Raw genomic sequence first — 11,836 nt, 5'->3', positions numbered from 1 at the left:
CAGGTCAACTTACAGGGGACTCAAGAAAGTGGGAAAGCTGACTGACCACCTCAATTTCACCTGTTCCAGTGTAGAAACTTTGAGTTGGGTGTCAGGGGAGATTTTCTATGTTCTTAGTACCAAAGAGAATAATGTGTAGGGTCATTACAGATGTGGAAATTTGATTCTCTTACCATCTGCTCAGAGTTTTCCCACTTCTGTGTGGTCCTGGGAACTGCCTCATCCTCATACTTGAGCTCTGGGTTATTGATGGTAAAAATTTCAGTGCTATATATTTGTTTTTGGTTTTCTGAGTGGGGACAATAAAGCCAGCTTGCCCCTATGCCATAATCTTGCAACTGTAAGTCTTTAATTTTTGTTGTAAATGTCCCTTTTCCACGATCATTCTTTAAGAATATCTCACTATACATAAAATTTTTGTCTGATATTTTGTTTCAGTGAAATAAATACTCCATTCTACTCTCTTTTGGCTTCCACTATAGCTGTTGAGAAATCAGCTCTCTGTTAGGTTTTTAAAGGTAAACTCTTTTTCTACTTGTATTTGTACTTTCTACATGTATTTGTTGTTTTGTTGTTGTTCTTGTTGTTTCTGCAGTTTTATTCTGATGCATCTGATTGTAAAGTTATTTTATTTTACTTTAATTTTTTTACTTAGTGTTTGCAAAGGTCTTAAACTTTGTCTTTAATTTATAATGGAATTTTTTCATTCATTATTGCTTCAGATTATTTACCTCTTCTGTCAGATATTTTTACCAGGTAAATTACTTAAGGCTTTAAAAAATTGTCTTATACATTTCTCTACTTATTTCAAATGGCTTTCATTGGAAAGATTGGTTTGAGCTGCTGAGTTTACCATTAATTAACGTGCAGATTTAAATTGTAGAGACATTGAGGAAGAAGAAATGCACAAGACAAAAATGACTGCAAGATGGTGTTTTACTCTGTTTTGTGTTGCTATAGCAGAGCACTTGAGACATGGTAACTAATAATAAACAAATTTATGGCTCAAAGCTCTGGAGGCTGGGAAGTCCAAGGTCAAGGTGTCAGCATCTTGCAAGGACCTTCTTGCTTTGTCATCACATGGCAGAAGCACAAGAGGCAAAAGGGGACAAAATTCAACCTTTCATAACAGCATTAACCCCACCCATGATGGCATAGCCCTCATGGCCTAATCACCTCTCAATACTAATCATCTCTCCTGCCTCTTAATACTATTAAGATGGCAATTAAATTTCAACATAAGCTTTGGAGAGGACAAACCTTCAAACCATAGAAGATAGAATGACTATTATAGCAATCCGATAGACATGATGAAGGCAACATCTAAGGGAGAACGGATAGAGTGTCAAAAAGAAGTGAAATTAAATAGAGGTTTAAGAGGACAAATGGAAAAGATACTATGTACTAAATTCATGTTAAGAAGAAGGATGAGCAAGATGCCCATTGGCCTGGAAGTAAGGTGGTGCCATTCAGCAGGACAAGAATTACAGGAGGAAGGGAAATTGAATAACGTATGAAATTGAAACATGTAAAATCTCATCTCATCTGCTGGTCAAGGATATATACTGAAGGTAGTGAGGGGAAAAACATAACATTAATAAAACATTAAATACAGGGGAGCATTTGAGTCTACAGACACAGATGAAGGTGGCATCAACAGAGAGACAGCTATTAATGTAACAGAAAGATGATATTAACTAGGGAAAATTAAGAGTAAGAAGGGAGTGACAAGCATAAACCAGGTTAGTAGCACATTTAAGAGGGCAGGAAAGCAAATAAATATCATGAAATGCCCTAGGAAGAAGTGACACAGAGACAGGAAGGAAACCAGGCAACACAGCTTTCACAGAAACTAGTAAAGAAAAGATAATCTGTTGGTTCCATCACTCTTTAAAAAAAAAAAAAATCAAGCTACCAAACTCAAACTCAAGCATATTTTCAAACTCCATCTCTCGTCTTAATGTTTTACATGCAATTGATTCTATGTAAAAGGAATTGTCAAAATAAGTCTAGTAAGTTGCAACCCACCCTGCAAACCACAAAGGCAATCCACATTGAAAATATCCACAATGATGGCTTGCACACAAAAAAGGGTGTTAAAAAATTTTGTTAAAACAATTAAATGAGGAATGAGAAAGCCTTGTAGACTTGCATAGTAGTATACTTACACTTTTGGCCATGTGGCTGACACTTCCTAAGGTCAGAACAGTCAGCTAACTGAGTGTCTGTTTTTTATGCAGCCATGGCCACAGGAGAGCACACCCCTGATGACCCTCTGCTCAGAGGCAAAAGGAGGCAAGACCTCCAAGAGATGCTGAGAGAAGTGGGCCTGGATGTTGAGTACTGGTTACCCAAGCTGCAGGAACACCTGGGTGTGACCTGTGCCCAGGCCTTACAACACCTAGACAAAAACAACCTCAAGAAGCTGAAATCCCAGACACAACATCCATGGGAGAAAAGAGCCCTGGAGAAGCTGCTTAATCTGTCACACTCAAAAAGTCTTTCAGTGTTACAGGAGTCTCAGGTGGAGAGGGCAAAGAGAAAGCAGAAGCAGGCAGAACAGGCACTGCAGGAGCTGAGGGACTTGCTGACAGAAGGGAAGCAGAGACAGGAAGAGGCAGTGAGGACAAGAGAAGCAGAGCTGAGGCAAGCAATGGACATCCCTGAAGAGTACTGGCCATCCCCTGAAGAGCCTCTAAGAGAAGTCATGGAAAACCTGCAGAGACAACTCAACCTCATGGAGTGGACACTGTGCCACAGGCAAAACCTTCCAGATAGAGATGTGGTGAGATGGGCATCTGGAGGGCTGGCCCTCCAGGGTATTTACAAAGCCAGCCACCAAAGGGGCCTGACAGAGAAGAGAGAGGAGTTGCTCAGTGTCCCCAAAGAGTTCTTACTTTTGGGTCCTCAGCAAGGAACACAAATGAAAACAAAGGAATTCACATCTCCTCAGGCTGAATTCATGTTTACCCAGATGGTAGAGAAGCTGGGCTTTAGTTTAACTACTTCAGCCAAGGACGGAAATTGGGGGTTTAGTCTAGAAGCTGGTTTGGATCACAGCAAACATCCAGAATCCAAGGAAACCCAACAATCAAGTTCTGAGAATTCTTATTTCTGCTCAACCAAGTTCAGCTATATCCCCCTGGCCTCCTGCCATTTTCCCATTGATCAGCTCCAGTTATCCAAGCCTGCTGTCCAGGAATTGAAATGCATTGAAGACCTTCTGAGTCAGACAACAAACCCAGACAGATTCTCTTTGCTGAGGCACAGGATCATAAACTTCTTCCACAGGTTTGGCTCTCATGTTAACCAAGGCCCTCTGCACCTGGGAGGAATCTACTGGTGGAAAGCCATTTCAGAGGGTTATTGCACGGAGCAGTTGGCAGAAGTGAGGCAGCAGTCTGCAGAGGCCCTGGACATTTTCATAAGGGACAGCTACAGTGGCTTTGGAGTGAAAGTTGCTGCAGGTGTGAATGTTTCAGACTCTCATTCGAAGACAGCCACTCAGACCAAAACTTCCCAAAACCTCCAAACCAAGGTCCAATTATCTGTGGCCCAAACAGGTGGCCCACCAGAAGCAGATGGCCTTGTCCAGTGGAAAGCTGGCCTCATTGCCAGCAATCAAACCTGGTGTGTCATTGACCGCGGGCTTCAGTTGGTGCCAGTTTGGGACATTATCCTCTCTAGCCACAGAAGCAATTTTAAGAATCCTCTTCAGGTGGCTAACTTCCTGAAAGACAGCTACACTGCTCTGACTAGCATCACTGCCCAGATCCAGAATGGGGAAGAGTTACTGAGTGCTGGGAAGGAGGCCAGGGTTTTTCTAGAGGATGTAAAATCTTGGGAGGTATCTGATCCTGAAGAGCAACTTAAAAAACTGATAAATTTCATGAAAATGTTGAGTCAAAAACTAAAAAGTTATGACACTTGGATTAATATATGTCTCACAGATTGGAGTCTGCAGAATTTTCTAGTAAACACCATCAACTTTTGCAAAAAGTCTTCCATTTATAAAACTAAATGTATTAAATCTCATTTGCGCAGCCTTCTGGATCCTCACATCTACAGAGTGACAAACTTTCCTCAGGCTCACTTCATCATGCAGTGGATCTTCCAGTCAGATTCAGAGCAGGAGCAGGTGAATATTTCCCAATTTTCTCAATTAATTGAGATCTTAAAAGAAACCCAGAATAACCTCATGGAAGTAAAGGTCAAATCTGAGTCCCCAGAAACAGTGGAGGAAGCTCAAAGAAAGTCCACTTATGAGGTCAGCTTGGCTCTCAGCTGCTTCTTGAATTATCTCCAAAAAACAGAGCAGACAGACACACAACTCTTGCTACTTTCCATTGCAGCTGCTGCAGGATATCATGTGATCAACAATACTTTTCAGAGTCTCTTGGGGTGTGATGAGTTAAGCTTCCTACTGGATGAAATGCAAACCGCCCAAAATAAATACCAGGAGCTTAAGAATATTTGCAGCTATAGGGCTCAGGCATTCCTGGTTCTCACAGGTCTGACAGCCACAGTTGGAGACACAGCTATTTCTTCAGAAGAGAAAACACAACGCATGTCATTAATGAGACATCACATGGGACAATCATTGTCCAAAGAAGTTGCACATGTCCTCACCAAACCTGGAGCAGATCACGATTGGGAAAACCTAGAGAAAGACTTGAGATTGCTCATTAATGGGGATTATGAAGAAGTCACCATCTCTTCTTTGCAAATGGAAGAGGTGAGCAAGCAAAGTCTCTTCTATGGAAAGAAACAGCCCCATGAACCACATGACAATGAAAATAACAAATGGGAGATGATAAAAAATGGAGCCTTCCTAGACTTACTCCAGCGTCTAGGTCTAGAACATTACTACCCAAAAAAATTGAGCAAAGCTAATTTCCATCTCATCTATAAGACTTCTGTGTATAACACCCAGCCCAGCTCTGAACAGGAGCTTCCCTTCTATTTCCTGCAGAAACTACTGATGATGGATTATGAGCTGAGATACCTAGTCTTCAAAGATGATAGAAACACAGAACACCAAGTACATCCAAATGCTTCAGATCAGGAAGATGAGGCTTTTGATCCATATGAAAACTTTTTTGAAGACAGTGATAGTCCCACTAAATCTTCATCCACTAAGCCTAGACCCCACATTCACCCAATGGATATTCAGATGACAATTTTTCACTGTGCAGATAATTTTGCCAGACAATATATTTTGGCCAAACTTTCCACTTGTCAGTTTGCCCTCCCCCTTTTGGTGCCTAATCCCTGTACTTCTCAGATTGAATTCTCTCTCTGGTCTCTCCGTCAAATTACAAGAAGTTGGCAGGAAGCAAGGAAATCACCAAAAGGGAAGAACTATTATAAGAATCAGCAGATGTGCTGTGTCTCTACCTCAATTGTGTCCTTCGTAAGAGTTGGAAATGGCCTCTCTGCTTCTAAATCTCAGATTATGAACTGTCTTCTCAGTAAACAGAAACATGATGTGTTTTTTCACCGACACTGCACAGGAAGCAGGAAAGATTGCCTCTTGATGGGGGGCGTGGTAGAAATCTATTGGTTCTGTCCAGGAGGGGAAGATGAGGACAGATTTGACAACTGTGTGACCTTCACCAATCTTCATGGAGATGCAAAAGAACATGAGCAGCAGCTCAGCTTCCTGAAGGAGGTGTCTACTGTCATTGTGGTCCTCATGTCAGCCTCCGATGACAATGAAGGAAACCGAAAAATTGTCCGTAACTTGTGGCAGTCATCAAGGCCATTGATCTGCTTGCTCGATGACAAAGAAGCAACCATGACCAATATTTCTGGCCAAAGAATGAGAATGGGTATCAAGAATAGAAATGAGGCAGAATTAACAGAGGAACTCACAACTACAATCAGATACTTGCTAGAACTCTCAGATACTGCTCTCAGCTTGGAGGACTGTTCCCAGATTGCTCACCAGCAAGGATTTCTTATTGATGAAGACCAGAGAGACTGCAAGGAAGCCAAAGAAAAGGCACAGGCTCTAATGGCCTTCCTGGGGAAAATGAAATTATCTCAGATTAAGGAAAAATTACTACCCCTTCAGGGACAACTGTGGCACCACTGGTGTAAGAAGGACAAAGAACTCTATCATCTTAGAGAAAAGGGAAATCAGAGCATTGAACAACACAAGAGTGAGATTGAGACAGATAAACAAATAATACGGCATGAACAGTTGGCCAGAGCCCTTCCTCTCAATGATTTAATGCAATCTGTCCTTCAGTTTCTCCAAGAGCATTCAGAAATTCACACCAAACTGTACTTCTTGCAGTGGCTGAGTGTATTTTTGGACAAACTGACTGCAGGACACTTGGAAGACCTGCATGAGAAGCAAAAATATTGGTGGTCACTGGTTCAAACAGTAAAGCAAAAGGCACCTAATAGTAACTCCCTGATATGCCTACAAAGTGAGATAGAAGCCATTTCCACAGAGATTAGTGACTGTACTTTGGGAATTGAGCAACTTCTCAGAGAAGTTGGTCAGATTTATGAAGCTCTGGAAGAAGCTTCCTCCATAAAAAAGATTTTTTTCTCACTTCCCCAAATTGCCGCAGACCTGATGATATCTGGTGTTCCCACTGAGCTGATGGATGGGGATGCAGCATATGTGCCTCTAACATGGGTGGCAGCTGTTTTTGACAAGGTCTCTGAGAAACTTGGAGACAAACGGCTATTTGTTCTTTCTATCCTTGGCTTGCAGAGCTCAGGGAAATCCACCCTGCTGAATGCCCTTTTTGGGCTTCAGTTCACTGTTAGTGCAGGCAGATGTACCCAAGGGGCCTATATGCAGCTCCTCAAGGTGGAGGAGACATTCACGGAGGAACTTGGCTTTGACTTTGTGCTTGCTGTGGACACAGAAGGACTTCGGGCACCAGAACACAGCAACAAATCCAAGGATAGGGACAACGAGTTGGCAACTTTTGTCATTGGACTTGCAAACTTGACTCTGATCAATATTTTTGGGGAGAATCCATCAGAGATGCAAGATATCCTACAAATAGTTGTCCAAGCCTTTCTGAGAATGAAACAAGTAAAAATCTTTCCAAGTTGCCTCTTTGTCCATCAGAATGTGGGGGAAGCTACAGCTACGGACCAAACTATGGATGGACGAAGACGGCTAGAGCAGAAACTAGATGAAATGGCAGCAATAGCTGCTGAACAAGAACAGTGCTTAGATGTAACCTGCTTCAGTGATGTCATTAGGTTTGATGTCAATACTCACGTCTACTACTTTGCTCACCTCTGGGATGGCAACCCCCCAATGGCCCCTCCCAATCCTCGCTACAGCCACAATGTACAGCAACTGAAAAGTAGAATTCTTATGACTGCCACACAGGAATCCAGGGGAAACATCATGAAGATATCAGATGTAAAATCCCGAGTTCAAGATTTGTGGAGAGGCCTGATGAATGAGAACTTTATTTTCAGTTTCAGGAACACCCAAGAAGTCATGGCCATGAACAAACTGGAAACCATGTATAACCACTGGACCTGGGAGCTGAGGAGTCACGTGCTGGGCTTGCAGAACCAGCTGATCAACCAGATTCAGAATGGAAAAATCCAGACACTTGAAGCAAGCACATTTGAGGTTCTAGTTACAGAAAAATATGAAGTTGTCAAGCAAGAACTTGAAAAATATTTTAATGAAGGCCCATGTAGCAAAATACTGATTCAATGGAAAGCAAACTTTGAAAATAAGCTAATAGTCCTTAAAGAAAAACTTATTTCAGATAGCAAAAGACAAGCCAATGAGCTCATTAGTTTTAAAAACCAAAGTCAAGAAAGGCTGAATAAGAAAAAGACAGATTATGAAAAAGAATTATTGGAAAAAACCCGGAAGTTGACTTTAACTGTAAAGGGCAAAGAATTGAGTGAGGAAGAGTTACACGAGAAATTCAATCAACTTTGGAAAAAGTGGGTGTGTGATGTATCCACAACTCTCCCGCAAGTTACAGAGCCTGACATTGATTTGGATTCTGAAAACATCCTTTGGGAGTATTTCAAAAACAAGACGAATGTCGTGGGTCTACTGACAAATTCTGCAGAGAAGTTTCAAATCAATTATGATAAACATATCAAAGTGAATAAGAAATATAACCATATCCCAATGACATTAACAGTCTTTGAGAAAGAGTTCATTAATATGACTACTGACTACATTGTTTCAAGATTTAATAAAATTATTAACAACATGTGGAAGCAACAGTGTGGTTACAATCCAAATTATTTCCATGAGATTCTAAAGACAATAGAAGAAGAAGTGAAATCTGCCTCTACTCAGAAAAGATACACATTTACAAATACATTTATCATTGACTTATGTGTGTGTTTATTTCAAAGAGCAAGAGAGAATTTTAAGGAAATGCACAGGGCATTCAAGAGAGCAAATGATCCTGTAAACTACCTAGAAAGTAAGAAAGATGATTTCTTCACGAGTTTTAAGATCTCCTGTCAAGGAGCAACCTCCATCAAAACATTTGTTGATGTTCTGTGGTATAAGCTCACTCCTGCAGTCTCCACTACTATATGGGAGGACATGACCTTTAAAATTGCGGGGGACATGCGAGCTACCTGCCCTGCGTTCAATGGAAACAGGACTAACCTGGAGAAACACATTCTCTTCTCTCTGGCAGAAGAAGAAAACTTTGATAATTACTGGGAATACCTTCATAATTCAAAATCATTTTTTAGGAGTTACATCAAAAATCACATTAAAAGATATTGTTCAGACAATGGAGGTGAAAAAATGAAGACTTTTTTTGAAAAAAGCTTAATTGATATCAAGAATACCATCCTCTCTGCCATCCATGAATCCACATCAGTAGCTAAAGATAAAAGCAGCACTGCTTCTGAGTGGTTGGATTTATTCTGTGATTGCCTGGGGTGCAACTTGATCTTTCCACGAAGGGACTTGATAAGCATTGAACACCAGGAGATAAAACATACTGAATTTCTTAAAGAAGCCATGAGTGCAGCTTTGGATCTCACAATGAAGAAAATAGAACAGAATTATTCAAGTAAGCCTATAGAAGCCATGGTTTCTAAAATTGAGAAAATGCTCTCTGAACATCTCTGTGGCTGCTGGAAACAGTGTCCCAGCTGTGGAGCAATTTGTACAAACACAATTCCTACACATGAAGGAGACCATAGTGTTCCCTTCCACCGTCCTCAGGCTGTCAATGGGGAGGAATGGTATGAAACAGATGATTTTGTCATTGATTGCTGTACTAGTTTGGTTGCAAGTGATTGTTTGTTGGTTTTGAGGGATGGCAGGAATTTCCCATTTAAGAACTATCGACAAGCAGGAGGGGATTATGCCATGTGGAGCATCACCCCAGATACCTCCATCCAGCTATACTGGAAATGGTTTGTCTCTCACTTCAGATCAAATCTAGAAGAAAAATATCAGAAAAAATTTGCAGGTAAAGGTAAAATCCCCAATGCATGGGCCAAAATCACAAAGCAAGACGTGCTTGAAGACTTGAAAAAACAGTAATACTCAGTGACCACAAAAGAGCCCCAGTGTCTGAAGAAAAGAGGCAGTGTACCTGAACAATCCAAAAACAACTACTCATTACAATTAGAACCTTCATCATTTCCATGTTTAAAATGAAATGTGTAAAAATCAATCAATTAACACATTAAGAGATGAAAATTTCCAGTAAAAGGACTTCATTTCTCTCTGCCTCAATTCCTCTAGTTTAAAAACAACTTACTAAAATCTGTTAATATATGATGAAATCAAATAACATTCATTTTAGAAACCTATTTTGTATTTTAAACTATTATTCTAGATATTGCTTTTTTATTTTAAAATATTTAAGTATCAGAGAAAGTCATTTTAACAGAGAAAAATCAAAATCATTTCAGGCTGCAACAAATTTCTATAGAATAACTGTATCAGTATTTCAACCAATATACATGTCTTGACTGAAAGCTATAAACTGGCTCACTGCAACGTCCACCTCCCGGGTTCAAGTGATTCTCCTGCCTCAGCCTCCTGAGTAGCTGGAACTACAGGCACACACCATCACTCCTAATTTTTTTTGTATTCTTAGTAGAGACAGGGTTTCACTGTGTTGGCCAGGCTGGTCCTGACCTCAAGTGATCCACCCATCTCGGCCTCCCAAAGTGCTGGGATTACAGGCATGAGCCACTGAGCCCAGCCAGACTTTTCAATGTTTAAGTGGATTTTTTTCACCCTCTAAAGTTTTAAGGAAAAGTTATTAATCTTTACATGTAAAAACATTCATGAGTCCCAACCATAGCAATATTTAGGCATATTCTGTTCTAGGAAAGAATAAAGCAGAGACTTGACCAAGATAGGGATGTCATCAATTCAGGAAACATTATCAAGCAAATATGGGAAGTAGAAATCAAATAACTGTTTTTCTCAGTAACTTTCACCCTGTTCTTCCCTGGTATGTTGGCAATTCCCTGCGCATGCTAAGAAAAAAAAAAAACAGTCACAAAGCTTTGTTATTCAAAGCTTGGTGTTATGTACAAGTCTGAGAATTGGCTTTTGGAAAAAAATTTATGATGACCAAATAAAATGTACCATTTTAATGAAGTCTGTGGACAAGGTTCAATTAGATTGGTTATTTTAAAATGATTCATTGATTATTTTAAACTGATTACTTAAAGAAAAATATCAAAAAGTATACAGTTTTAAGGCCGGGCATGGTGGCTCATGCCTGTAATCCCAGCCCTCTGGGAGACAGGGCAGGCAGATCACCTGATGTCAGGAGTTTGGGACCAGCCTGGCCAACATGATGAAACTCCATCTCTACTAAAAATACAAAACTTAGCCAAGCATGGTGGCAGGCACCTGTAATCCCAGCTACTTGGGAGCCTGAAGCAGGAGAATGGCTTGAACCTGGGAGGCAGAGTTTGCAGTGAGCTGAGAACAAGCCACTGCACTCCAGCCTGGGTGACAGAGCGAGACTCCGTGTTAAAAAAAAAAAAAAAAAAGTATACAGTTTTTACAAATCTCCTAATACACTTAACTGGGTTCTAATATTTCAATAAGGAATTTATTTTTATACATAAAAGTGTAATGAATGCTTTCCTCCAAATTGGGCATATATGTGACTCTTCACACCATTTGAGCCATAAATTCATGATTAGAATAAAAATGAAGAACACTCTGAATCCAACCAGGGCCTGAGAAGGGAAGGAAATCACCCTTCTGCAAACCTACACCTTATGCTAGGTTCTCAAAGCTGATGATCTAAAGGAATCCTGGTGCAAAGAAGACAATTTATTCATGTTGGACATAAACGCACCCGTTGGCTTCCATTTACAGGTGTACTCTATCTTCTATAAACAGTGAAAATAGACAGCCCGGGGAGCAGTAACCAAGTGACTTGGATCTTCAGAGCATGGAGATAGGAATGCTGACTCTATCTCCTTTGTCCTCTCAAAGGGCTTCAAGCCTATTCTCAATGTCAGGTCAAATGACTCATCTCTCCAGAAAAAGTTTGAGGACAGAAAAATTACAAAGGAAACATGTTCTTGGAGAGTATAGTTTTTCTTTTGTTCTCTGGAAAATAATGTTAGTGAGAGTTGGAAGGATCTCCTAAAACAACAAAATGGAAATATGATAGAAGCAGAACCCCTGCCCCACATGGTGCCTGTCTCTCACATCACTGTATCCTTAAAAACTGTGTAGGGGCCAGCCCCACGGGGTTGGTGGGTTTCTCCCCATGTGCAGAGACAAGAGAACGTAGAAATAAAGACGCAAGACAAAGAGGTAAAAGAAAAGACAGCTGGGCCCAGGGGACCACTACCACCAAGACGCAGAGAC

General features: G+C 40.7%; 1 protein-coding gene across 1 annotated transcript in view; it reads left to right on the top strand.

Moving 5' to 3' along the window:
- Nucleotides 1–10,600, top strand: part of LOC451002 (interferon-induced very large GTPase 1) — a 32,999-nt gene extending 22,399 nt beyond the window's left edge. The window contains exon 2 of the mRNA XM_508265.8: nt 2,241–10,600. Within this exon, the coding sequence (XP_508265.5) occupies nt 2,243–9,526 (7,284 nt within the window). The 5' untranslated portion in view covers nt 2,241–2,242 and the 3' untranslated portion in view covers nt 9,527–10,600. The remainder of the gene's footprint in view (nt 1–2,240) is intronic.
- Nucleotides 10,601–11,836: the final 1,236 nt, after the last annotated feature.

This window comes from Pan troglodytes, chromosome 9, assembly GCF_028858775.2.
Source record: "Pan troglodytes isolate AG18354 chromosome 9, NHGRI_mPanTro3-v2.0_pri, whole genome shotgun sequence".
Classification (NCBI taxonomy): Eukaryota; Metazoa; Chordata; class Mammalia; order Primates; family Hominidae; genus Pan; species Pan troglodytes.
Note: the sequence above shows the minus strand (reverse complement) of the source record. Positions and strands in the feature narration are given on the sequence as shown.